The sequence below is a fragment of the Alnus glutinosa genome, chromosome 5 (assembly GCF_958979055.1).
Source record: "Alnus glutinosa chromosome 5, dhAlnGlut1.1, whole genome shotgun sequence".
NCBI lineage: Eukaryota > Viridiplantae > Streptophyta > Magnoliopsida > Fagales > Betulaceae > Alnus > Alnus glutinosa.
The window spans coordinates 103,784-116,992 of NC_084890.1; the positions used below are offsets into that span (position 1 = coordinate 103,784).

The 13,209-nt window shown below is 37.8% G+C and overlaps 1 protein-coding gene across 2 annotated transcripts; it reads right to left on the minus strand.

Moving 5' to 3' along the window:
- Positions 1–1,608: 1,608 nt before the first annotated feature.
- On the minus strand, positions 1,609–12,631 carry LOC133868137 (myb family transcription factor PHL7). Of its 2 annotated transcripts, none has more exons than XM_062304958.1 (7): positions 12,313–12,631; positions 4,412–4,636; positions 3,352–3,428; positions 3,151–3,193; positions 2,926–2,974; positions 2,534–2,603; positions 1,609–2,315 (listed from the first exon to the last, which is right to left on the minus strand). In XM_062304958.1, exons 2-7 carry the CDS (start codon positions 4,623–4,625, stop codon positions 1,770–1,772), a joined length of 999 nt encoding a protein of 332 aa, XP_062160942.1. In that variant the 5' UTR covers positions 4,626–4,636; positions 12,313–12,631; the 3' UTR covers positions 1,609–1,769. The 2 variants fall into 2 exon arrangements, with proteins under 2 accessions (XP_062160942.1, XP_062160940.1); XM_062304956.1 differs by having other exon boundaries at positions 2,926–2,983; positions 12,313–12,629.
- Between the last annotated feature and the right edge of the window lie 578 nt (positions 12,632–13,209).

Below are 13,209 nucleotides of genomic sequence, written 5' to 3' on the forward strand. Positions count from 1 at the left end.
TCTCTCTCTGTCTCTGTCTCTCTCTCTCATGCGCACAATTTCTTTGATAAGTCATGTTTGGCAAACTTGGACGCGGCATGGAAATGTCCGGGATGTTGGATAGGAAAGAATTTCTTAGGACTAGAGGTTTTCATTGTCAAAAGAAGCTGGAAAGTGGGCATCATTTAGGGGAAAATTTGTGTTCGTTTGGCGGGTTCGGGTTGTGTCAAGGCATGAATATAAGGCTATATAGGTTAACTATAATTCAACCCATTTAATTAACAACTCAAACTCCTCAACCCGAACCTCTAATTTTGTGTTGGGTTCGTATCGGGTTCGGGTCATGTTGAGGCATGGATATAAGACTATATAAGTTAATTTTAACATGATCTATTTAATTAAAAAAGTTAGACTTCTAAATTTTAACCTTTTAATTTCGTGTTTGGTTCGTGTCGAGTTTGTAGGTCGTATCTAAAATTACGAGCTGTAACATCATTTTAGTTCGATGCATATTTGCATTATCAGGTTCATCTAATTATATGAAGATTCCTTGTTTGCCCTTCTTCCTCCACTATTTTGAAGTCATTGGTCATGTAGAGTGCCATTAGTTTGTATAGGCCTCTCATGTCCTTGTATTGTGTCCATCATCATTTACTATGCGTGAATGTGGAAAAGTCTGAGTTGATCAAGGAAACAGCTAAATGCACTTTCACTACACGTAAAATGAATCATTCCCATTCTTAATTCAGCAACTTGATCACTACTAGAAGGGTTGATTAAAATGCAATGTTGAGCTGGTTTGACTTCCATATAAATTCTCTGGATCAAATTCTGGAACTGTACTCCAAATTCTCAAGACAGTAGATTGATTAACACCAGGATATGCTCAGGATCCTTATGCAGATTTAGAATTATGACTTAAGAAGACTTTTTTGAAGAAACATTATGACATGAAGATGCATTATGACAGAAGAATTATGACATGAAGACTTTCGAAGAAGCATATATATATATATATATATATATATATATATATATATATATATATATATATATATATATATATATATATCTGATACACATGTTACAAACCAACCTCCACTGTTAAAAGATGGTGTGAGCTACACAGCTACTGTTAATATCCATACACGAGTGGAATTGTGAAGTTGCAAGGTTAAATATTTAGGCATGGTATAAAAAACTTAGCATTCTAATCCATTCTTCTATTTACTCCGAGCAACGACGTGGGCTATTTTTGTAGTGTTGGAAAATCTTTGAGGTACCTCCATCTTCATTGCAAAAGAAAAGATGTCTGAGGATAGCAAGTGTCTTCGTTTGTCAAATTACAATCATTCATGTTGACAGAAAAGACCCAACAGAAAGACCAGAGAAAGGACAAATAAACGATTCGGTTTATGACGTGAACAACAGATAAGCTGAGGTCGTTGATGGAGATATCAAAGGGGCAAAACGGAATAACAGTGGACCAGCGAGAGGCCATTCTTTGCTACCCATTTACTCAGCACTGAGAATTTCCTTTGACTAGCAACGGATCAGATGTCATCTATCAGAAATCTTGGTGTCTGATATACATATCACCACATAATTGAATCAAGTCCCAACACCTGCTTACCGCAATTATCTAAATTTAATAAAACATCATATATCTCAGGGAATTGTTTTAACGTTGAAACTTGGTCATCCCTAAACATTTATGATAAGAATTTTTTGACCTAAACGGAGATATATCCTCTGAAGAAACTACAGATACAGGTATGGCCAGCGCAGAATCATAGATCACTGCCTGCAACCTTTTCCATGTGATCTTCATTCCCAATTGATATTCCTGATGAAGGTTCAAACTGCTCTCTAGACAGGAAAACGGCGTGTGCTTGCTGCTGGTAAGAGGAGCTTAAGCTTGACTCAAGTATCTGATGAGGAAGCACCATTTCTGGTTTAGAGTAAGCTCCACCCATAATGAGTCTTTGCTTCTTCATTGACCTTTCACCTCTGGGACTCTCTGTTGGGGAACTGACATGGCAACCAGAATCTGGCGTCAAAGGTTCATGGTGAGATGAGAAAGATTCATCAATGGAAAGGCTGGCTGGGGCACGTTCCTTGGCAGCCTTGTCTTGAAGGGGGGCCTCAGAGGTTGGGGCAGGAGTTGCCGGGTCAGTCTTGTTGTCAGAATCAGGGCAATTGTCACCTGATACTGGACCTGGGGCCCCAGAACCAGATGTCTCTGAAAGAACTCCACTAAGTCGTTGTTGCTCCTCGATTATCTTCTTCAAATACTTGCCCTGGGCCTCTATCCGTAACTGCAGCTGTCTCTGAACCTGCTCTACTTTAAATATGCCGAAATTACAACTTGGTGAGAGTTTCAACTAATTTTAACCCATAATGCCCCCATTACACTAGTGCACCAAAATAATAAGACAATGAGGAAACAAAAACCAGATATACATATCTATATTATAAAAAAAAAAAATTAAAAAAAAAAAAAAAAAAACCCAGATATACATAATTGCATAGTATTAGCAAGGAGAAAACATGCCTCTAATTGCTCATGAAGTCGTTTCTGCACCTCCATCTGCAGCTTGAGGGCTTCAGTAATTTGCATCCCACTGCAAAAAGAAGAACACGTTTCTTACATCAAACACTCCGCTGCCAAGCCATTTTATCACAGTCAGCCAGTCGGGTGTTTTTGATATGATCAAAGTCTCACAAATTTTTCTTATCTCAGATGTTCACAACACCTCAGAGAATATTGAACAGAGAGAAATATCAAATAACAAAAACGATCAACATATAATTTTGCATTCAGGGTGTACGTTGGAGCTATCACTGGTTGATCACCTACTCTATCCAAGCTTATATATTATGTTAGGACCAATTCATCTATTTGTAACTGGAAAGAAACACAGTAAAATTGGCAGCTCTACTTACGATGAACCATCCAAATTTGAAAGCATATCTCCGGTTTCTTTCTTATCAGCTTTTTTACCTTGCATCAAAATTTTAAAAGAATCAGTAAACAAAATTTTGTGAAGGAGTCATAAATGATTACATCTATGTTTATCAAAAGAGAGAAATATGCACTGGTCCACTGGAATATGGTTAACATGGTTTGCATAACATATGAACACTGAATAACTGAATCGGTTAACCTACCATCTGATGAGGAGTCGGGGAGGTATTTTGCAAGCCTGTATTTCTGGATACATCATAAAAGTAAAGTTAACAGAAAATAACAAATGTGAACAATGAATGTTTAGAAAGGAATTCCTCAAACCCACCCCAAAAAAACCCAAGTATATTATATTAGAGAACTAGAAGGAAGTTTTGCATGGGATAGAATCAACTTTTGTATACCTGTAAATGGCTTTTGACATGGTATATTGTTAGACCTTGAACACCCATTACTCTGAGGACGCCTTTGGGTGTAGCCCCTGGAAAAAGAACCCCCCAAAAAAAGAAAAAAAATTACGGCATTTCCATAGTAACAAAATAATATTTTACCCAAGAATTGATGAGCTTCTTAACTGAAATTCACAGAAATGTAAGGGTATTTTGATTTAGATTTTTATGCAGTTCACATTTTTTTTTTTTTTTTTTTTGCAGTTCACACAAATTCTAGTTCCCAACTGAGTAATATTTATGTAAATCACCTTGCACCAGGACCCAGCAAAGTAATTGAGCACCACTTCCCTTATAATCAATTTGTACATATAGGATTACATGTGTGGAAACCCTTCGCTTTTAACATTTACAAAGAGAAGGGAAGATACGGGGGTCATTGCAGCCCTTGCTTGATCAGTGCGTGATGAGTTCAAGTTATACTGGCCTTGTTTGATAACTTACGGAACAGAACAGCATAATGCTGTTACTGTTCACGTCCTTTTTTAAAAAAAAAATTTATATTTTTTACAATCAATCAACATCATCACTTTTTTTTTTCACTACAATACAAAACTTTTTCACTTTTTTATACAAATTCTTTTTATTTTATATCACATCATCACTTTTTACTAATTCCAAAACTAACAACCCACTACTCTGTTCTGTTCTTTACATATCTTTGCCAAACAAGCCCACTGATACAGCACTACTAAAACACCAAAAACTGTTCCTACTACTTGTGTCTCCTATCCTCCCATTACTTTTAATTACAAGAAAGATCTGACATTTCCACTTTGTTATATTAAAGCAACTTGTGTTACTAATAGGAACAAAATTGAACAAAAACAAAATAGTTATGAAAAGTCAACATGAACAAAAGTAGATCCTACATGTAATGAAGAATAACTTGTCTGATTTACTATATGAATGCTGCATCTTAATTGCCAAATAAGAACAGAGCTCAGAATGAGGAGAAATATAGCAACAACAAACAACAAATCCAATTGACCAGGTAGAGGTTGAGCTGACTCACTGTCTGGCCCACCAAGTTGTGCCACCGCATCAACAAAACGTTCGTGAAGCTCATGTGTCCAACGCAAGCGTTGCTTCGAGGCAAGGCTAGGGTTGTCGAGATTGTTCCCTCCATTTGGGTCCATCGTGCTGGCAACACAATCTAAATGGTGACCATGAGCTAAAGAGTTGTTTCGGGCTAAGCTTGAACTATGAACACCCTTTGGCTGATACATTTGTCATTTATCTAAAAACAAGAAACCATGAAACTGTCAAGACCATATATAAGCTAACTACAACATGAATCTGGGGGAAAAAAAAGAAAAGAAAAAGAAGAGAGCTCAAGAACAAAATTTACTGCCAATCAAAGAGAATTAAGGAAATTTTCAAAGCCAACATGAAATTTGAGGCAAAAGAGATGTCTTTAGTTCTTCAGAACTAGTGTAGGACCTCCCTCAACCAGCAATCCATTAACTAGTAACCTCAACTCCTCAACAGGAGATAAAGCGGTTGGATTGTTCCATTAACTATGATAAGGGGGAACAATCAGATAGAAGGAGAGGAAAGGGTAGGGGCTTTTCTTGCTTTAATGAAGCCTAAAATAATAACTTGGAATGTAAGAGGGCTTAATGAGCTGAATAAAAGATTACGTATAAAAGGGCTCATTAGAGAATGGAAGGTAGATGTTGTGTGCTTGCTGGAAACTAAAATGGAAGTCATTACTAGGGCGGTGGTTCGAAGTTTATGGGGATGTCAACATGTGGATTGGTGTTATATGGAAGAACGTGGGGCCTCAGGTGGGATTTTGATTATGTGGGATAGGAGGGTGGTGGAGAAGATGGATGAGTGTATGGGTAGATATACTTTAGCTTGTTCCTTGCGTAACACTGATGACAATTTTATGTGGGCGTTTGGGGGGGTGTATGGGCCTAATGATGATGGGGAGAGGAGTATTTTGTGGGATGAAATGTCTGGGTTGATGAGCTGGTGGGATATGCCGTGGTGTTTTGGGGGAGATTTCAATGTGGTGCGGTTTCCTAGTGAGCGATCGGGTGCGATTGGATTCTCAGCAGCTATGGAGGAATTTTCGGAGTTCATCTCAGAGCAGAGATTGGTGGATATTCCTCTTCAAGGAGGTCATTTCACTTGCTCCAATAATCAGGTATGGTCTAAGATTGATAGATTTCTTTTATCTCCGAAGTGGGAAGAACATTACTCTGAGATGTCACAACAAAGATTGCCTAGAATTTTATTGGATCATTTTCCATTGCTGTTGGATTGTGGGACGCAAAGAGGAGGAAACAAGTTTAAAATATGTGGCTCAAGTCTGATGGTTTTGTGGAACAAGTACAACGTTGGTGGGAGACATGAGTTTCATGGCCTGCCGAGTTATGTGTTGGCAAACAAGTTGAAAGCTTTAAAGGTGAATTTGAAGAAATGGAATGCGGAGGTGTTCAGTGATGTGGGGAAGAAGAAGAAGGAATTATTGGAAGGTATTCGAGAATTGGAGTGTATTGATGAAGATCAGGAGTTCGTGGAGGAGCGGGTGAGGAAGACAGACATGATTAGGGAGCTTAAAAAAACGCTCCTTTTTGAGGTAAATTGACAACATAAATCTCGGGCTTTGTGGTTGAAGGAAGGGGACAATAACACTAAATTTTTCCATAGGGTGGCCAACTCGCATCGCAGATACAATCATGTGGGAGCATTGAGGATAAATGGGGCTATGTCTAGTGATTCGGTGGAAATCAAGGAACATATTGTAAATTACTATGATAAACTGTACACCGAGCAAAGTACGTGGCGGCCAAGGGTGGATGGGCTCTTTTTCTCTTCCATTGATACGGAGGAGCGTATCTGGTTAGAACGTGATTTTGAGGAGCAGGAGGTGTGGGTGCGGGATTTGAATGGTGATAAGGCGCCGGGTCCAGATGGGTTCACTATGGCATTTTTTCAAAAGTGTTGGGGGGTTCTGAAACAAGATATTATGGCCGTGTTTTCAGAATTCCATACTAGTTGCCAATTTGATAAGAGTTTTAATGCAACATTTGTTTCCCTTATTCCTAAGAAGGCAGACACTGTGGATGTAAAGGATTTCAGGCCTATTAGCTTGGTGGGAGGGGTCTATAAACTTATTTCTAAGGTCCTTACTAACAAGTTCAAATCAGTGTTGGGAAAAATTATTTCTGGTTCTCAGAATGCTTTCGTTGGTGGACGACAAATATTGGATTCAGTTCTCATAGCTAATGAATGCTTGGATAGCCGAATGCGGTCGGGGGAGGCTGGGTTATTGTGTAAACTGGCTTTGGAGAAAGCGTATGATCATGTTAATTGGGATTTTTTGCTCTACATGCTTCAGAGGTATGGGTTTGGGGAGAGGTTGAGGGATTGGATAAAATTTTACATTTCTACGGTAAAATTTTTCATATTGGTGAATGGCACCCCATCTGACTTCTTTCAGAGTTCTCCAGGGATTAGGCAAGGTGATCCGCTTTCCCCTTTGTTGTTTGTGGTGGTTATGGAATCGCTAAGCCGGATGTTGAATGCGTTTATGCTCCAAGGTTTGTTGAGAGGCTTTTTTGTGGGAACCAGGGATAATGAAAAATTAGTGGTGAATCATTTGCTGTTTGCGAATGATACTTTATTTTTTGTGGTGCACAGGAAGAACATGTTCGCAATTTGAGGTGTACTTTCCTATGTTTTGAGGCCGCTTCAAGATTGAGGATCAATTTAGGTAAATCCAAAATTGTTCCCATAGGCGAGGTCGAAGATGTTGATTTTTTAGCACATATTTTGGGGTGTAGACTTTGATCGTTGCCGATGACTTATTTGGGTTTGTCCTTGGGGGCTTCTTTTAAATCTATTTCTATTTGGAACGGAGTTATCAAGAAAGTGGAACGAAGGTTGGCTAGTTGGAAGAAACTTTATTTATCCAAGGGTGGTAAGGTGACATTGATTCATAGTACTCTTTCTAGCATTCCTACTTATTATTTATCTCTGTTCCTCATTCCTGTGAGTGCAGCTAAGAGACTGGAGCGACTTCAATGGGAGTTTTTGTGGAGTGGCATAGGGGATGAGGCTAAGTTTCACTTAGTAAATTGGCATAGAGTTTGTACTCCAATTAAGGCAGGTGGCTTGGGAGTTCGAAATGTTATTAAATTTAATCATGCTTTATTGGGGAAGTGGTTGTGGAGGTTTGTTCAGGAGCGCGAGGCTTTGTGGAGATCGGTGATTAATGTGGAGTATGGGAGTGTGAGGGGAGGACGGTATTCTTTACTGGTGGCGAGGTCTTATGGTGTGTGTGTTTGGAAGTATATTCGAAGGGGGTGGGATACTTTTGCTAAGTATGTGCGATTGGAGGTAGGAGATGGGTATCATGTTCGGTTTTGGCATAATTCGTGGTGTGGAGATAGGCCTCTCAAGCTATGTTACCCAGTTTTGTATGCTCTTGCTCGTTTTCCAGATGCTTGGGTGGTTGATAATTTGTCTGTGGTAGATGGAGTTGCTCATTAGAATGTCGTCTTTACGCGGTATGCTCAGGATTGGGAGGTGGAATTGGTTCTTTCCTTTTATGAGCAGTTATATTCTACTCAGATTCGGAATGGAGAGGTTGATAGGTTGGTGTGGAATCTTTCTAAGAGGAGGAGCTTTGAAGTGAAGAATTTCTATAGAGCCTTAGCTTGTCAAGAGGCGGTCTCTTTTCCTTAGAAGGGTATTTGGCGTGTTAAGGCTCCGAAGAGGGTGGCTTTTTTTGTGTGGATAGCAGCTTTAGGAAAGATTTTGACACATGACAAATTGCATAGGCGTCATATAGTGGTGGTAGAATGGTGTTGTATGTGTAAGAAAAATGGGGAATTCATTGATCACCTCCTACTTCATTGTGACATGGCACGGGTTGTTTGGAGCTATTTCTATAGTTTGTTCGGGGTGGAGTGGGTCATGCCAAGAAGCATACTGGATTTGTTGAGTGGTTGGGGCACCTTGCTGGGTCGTAGTCATGTTACGCGACTTTGGACGCAAGTTCCCTTGTGTGTTATGTGGGGTCTTTGGCATGAGAGGAATGCAAGGCTTTTTGAAGATGTGGAATTACCGGTTGTGGACTTGTGTCGAAATGTGCTTAATATGTTATAGTTTTGGGTCTCGGCGCATAGCTCGAGTCGTATTATGTTCGCTGAGTTTTTACATTCATGTTCTTTTGTTTCCTCTAATTAAGGGCACTTTTGTATACTTCCTGTATACTAAGATTGCGCCCCTCTGCGCTTTTTATTGAATTTTATTACTTATCAAAACTCCTCAAACCCAGCAAACCAACTATAATTCCCTCTGGACAATGCAAACAACAACCAAGTCAAAAAAGCCTCATTAACCAAATCCTTTACTTCTATCCAGAACTCAACAAGTCCTAAATCTTGCCTTATTTTTCCAGAAATTATTTAACAATCTGGGATCTAAACTACTTGAGGTCAGCTAAACCAGTATTGCTTTCCCATTCAGCTCTATCTAGCATCATATCCTCTCTCTTTTAATTTTTCTAGTAACTCAATCCTAGAACCATGCCCCCCCCCCCCCCCAAAAAAAAAAAAAAAAACCATTAATAGGTGGCACACCAGCAACTCTAAATCCTCACTCAAATCCCTGGCAATCATTTTTCATTTTCACCACCTCAACCCGTTCTGTTCTTGGCCAATACTCCCCTTTGGTGCTTTCAACTTATTTTAACTCCATATGGGTGTGGAAGATATACCAAGTTGGCAAGTTGGCAAGTTGGACATGACTAATCCATCTTAAATGAAATTCTCTCATTTGTCCACCAGTGGTGGCCCCCCCTCTAACTTGACAAGAATTCATTAATTTGCTTCAATTATGGGAGGAAAAGGTATCCGCCAATCCAATGAGACACAAAATGATTAATACAATAACTTAATCAGTCTATAATGGATAGAAGAGCTTATGTCAAATTAGAAGCCACTTAGCTGTCAATATAGATCACCAAGAGAAATGGTAAATTGTCTAAGAAAGACATGCTAAATTTTGATTACCAAAATGGTGGTCGACAATTGACCACTCGAACAAATGAGATGACATCAGAATAGATTACTAAAATTATATTTGAATTAAATTACTTAATAACACTTTATTTATGTGGAAAAAAAATGGTAATTTGACTATCGCAGGTTGTAGGTCACCATATCATATGATGACAAGATCCAACCAAGAGACAAAATTGGTGAGTCGGATTGAATATATTCATTGATATAAAAAGAAAGAAAGACCAAAACAATATCATACTCAAAAAACAAGTTTTATTTATACCACTGTGGAAGAAATTTATACTTCAAAAATTAATCATACTACTATTAAAGCTATGAAATTAATTTAAAGAAAATAAGAGATATTCCTTTTACCAACTACTCCAAAACACCAAGTTAAGAGATTGGCCAAAAAAATTGATGGGCTGGGATCAGATGGACTACTATAAGCAAGAATGGTCAGATTGAGCAAAGTATGGAAAATATCAGGTTAAATGTGAAACAAGAATATTGATGTTTCAGTTTCAAACTGGAACAGGACATTCAGGAAGATTCACATTAATTAACATACTGAACAATATCTTGCTCATGCAAATGATTGTAATACTAAAAAACTGCACAGGCCCTATTCAAACTCTTCAATGTTACTAACATACTTATTGTGGTATATCAATGTTTGCACAAAACTTTTGCAAAACTTCCAAAATTTAACCGTGTTATGAAGCAATTGTAATGATATTCAAATTATTGTTACAAGCTAGTATAAATATATAAATCAGGGTGGAAAACAAATTTATTGAAAGTACTGACCAAAAAAAAAAAAAAAACCAGGACTACATGCTATTAGATTATTGGGCATCCCATATTATAGTGTAGGAGCATCTATATTTGCTCCAGCATGAGACACAAACTACAAAATGTCATACTCCAAAGAACTCTTTTGAACTTGCTCTCACTATCACTGGAAAAATCTAATTATGAAGACTCATCACAACGCATGAAAATAATGCCTTGTTCAGTAACTGAAATCCAGAACCGGATGCTCCGGATGCTTAAAAAGACCATCATCATGGCTTACGCAAGATAGAGTAATAGACTAGAAAAAACAAATTTGTGGTATACATAGAAGATGCACAAAAAATTAGAAAAGCTATAATATATACTTCTCCATTAATGTGGTAGTATTTTTTTTTGATAAGTTAATGTGGTAGTATTTTTCAAAAGCAGATGCCACCATTCAAAGGGAATAGGTAAAAATGAATAGTATAGAAAATTACTAATTCAATTATTTCTCACATCCAAGTGAGAGCTTTGCGATTCAATTTCTTATCTATAAAATAACAGAAGTTAAACAGAGAGATTCGCCATGTTCTCCAAATGAGAAATGTATGAACACTTCGATATATATCAAATACTAAATCTATTTAATGTATCCAGACACAAGGTTATATCTCCAAGTGTAATCTGTGCATCAAACAAATAAAACAAGTTCAAGTGGATGTAACTAAAGAAATGCCTTTTTTTTTTTTATAGCATTTTTCTGAATTAGATATTTACTGATAAAATGATAACAAATTTATTAGCTAAAAAACAATTATGGAAGGATGCAACGCCCTCTTAAAAAATACATTTGAATTATAGTAAAGATCTCAGAGAACTCCATCACTAAAGAAGCAGTATTCCATATATGCCACCAACCTATGAAACTTGTAGATTTTTTGCTTTCGAAGATCTTGGCTGCCAACCTATGAAATGTATCCTTGCCTCACTCAATGCACACGATTTGTTATCGAAACATTTCAAGAATAGTTAAACTTGGATTTTTATCACCTGAATATTGGAACTCTTTTGGAATAAATATAATGCAGTATACCTAAGAGAACCATGACACTTGTTCTACGCTTATATGATGAACATCTTTTAAATAACCATCAACAACAAAAAGAGATATGGTAATACTGCACAATCTATTCCAAATCAAATTACTCCATAACCTATACTCGTTCATATATAAAACATAACCAAAGGGAATGAGTTGGAAATTAACTTGTCAAAATAAGATCGGTATTTAAGATCTCATTTCTCAGTTCCCAAACACAGTCTTATAGTCTTAAGCAACAATCCCTATTTCTTTCTTTCCTTCCGTTCTTTTCTTTTTTTAAGGAATATTCAGCTTCTTTTGTTTAATTAGCGAAGATATGAATGTTCTCTATCTATGTCAAGGACGTACAACACCGTATAACTAGTTCGGCGCAGTTCCTCTAACATAAGGAAAATGTCGAGTAGGCGATAAATCTACACATATAACCACGCTAAATCTGTCAAATTTTGGAGGCAGAGGTATAAAGAAACATTAGACTTAGCCCCCATGTCGGTGAAGCAGGAGACTACAAAGAAAGCTAAACCTTTGACATGGGATAAGGGAAAGCAGGAAAAAAAAAAAAAACCAAACCAAACAAAACATTTGATTCTACAGAGGAATATGATCTCAGAGACGACAAAATTCCTCTGTACATCGATAAATGATTCTACAGAGGAATATTCTCATATATTTTCCATAATACCAACACTAACTTGAAAACAACATAAGAGCATCCAAACATTTGACATACAGAGAAAGACAATTTAGGGTTTGAGAAACATTAACTTCCCACAAAAGTTGACAGGACAGATTTATTCAGACAAAGTGGTACAAACATCTTCTCTGACATACCACAAAAGAATACGAATTCAGATGAAGAACAATGATGAGAACAAGAATAAAAGAAACAAGTCAAAGTTGAGGCAAAAAAAGAAAAGAAAAGAGAGAACCAAATTTTAGAAGAAACAACCATCGAACTTCTGGGCAAAACATACACAGAGCCAGATACTATTGCAAGGAGAAGAGACGTACCCAGATCTACGCTCCCGACAAAAATCAAAGCCCTCCCTTAAATTTCGGCTCCCTCCCTCCAATTTTGCAGAAATTGGTAGATATAAATAGAAATTTTGGGAGGAAATGAGTCTCTTTTCCAGGATGTCAGAGTCGGACGCACTACTGGGAATTAGAGGGAGTTGAAAACGGAGAAACAACAACAACAAGACTTGACCACCCAGAGTTTATTTATTTTTTCGTTCTTGTCGCCCTCTTCGTGTATGTGCGAGTGTTATTTCTTTCTTCCTTTTCTTTTTTATGGCTAGTTAGTAGTTGCCGATATCTTGATGGGAAAAGTTTGGGGGGTGGGGGGGTGGGGTTTGTTAGGACATGATCTCAGAGACGACAAAATTCCTCTGTAGAATCGATTAAATGATTCTACAGAGGAATATTCTCATATATTACCATAATACCAACACTAATTTGAAATTGGAGAAGAGTGGACTTCTATATTTTCGGATTATTATTATTATTATTATTATTATTATTATTATTATTATTATTATTATTATTGACATTTCAAGCACATTAATCTCTTTTGTTTTCTCTTTCGGCAGCGGCTCAGCTCCAGTACGACTCTGACTATTACGACGAGGAGGAGTCGAAGTTGCAACAACACGGCATGGTGGGGACAGAAGGGTGGGTCCCAGGGAGAGGGGTCCAGTGGGTTCTGATAAGGAACCCAAGACTCCAACGACGCGTGTACGCCAAGTGGCTCTCGAAGCTACTGGACGTACCTCACATTTCCATGGCCAGCCTCGTCCGCCAAGAACTCACCCTCACTCCTATCTCTATAAGCAGATTGCGAATGCAGGGAATGAAGTGAAGCTTGTTCCGAAGGAGATAATTTTTACCCTGTTGTCAAGGAGGCTGGAA

Excerpts from the sequence above, each read along its gene's own strand:
- LOC133868137 (XM_062304956.1), bottom strand. The coding sequence starts at position 4,625 with ATGTATCAGCCAAAGGGTGTTCATAGTTCAAGCTTAGCCCGAAACAAC. Across the intron at positions 2,604-2,925 it reads TCAAATTTGGATGGTTCATC|TGGGATGCAAATTACTGAAG; the intron begins GTAAGTAGAGCT and ends TTCTTTTTGCAG. Across the intron at positions 2,316-2,533 it reads GACTTCATGAGCAATTAGAG|GTTCAGAGACAGCTGCAGTT; the intron begins GCATGTTTTCTC and ends AAAGTAGAGCAG.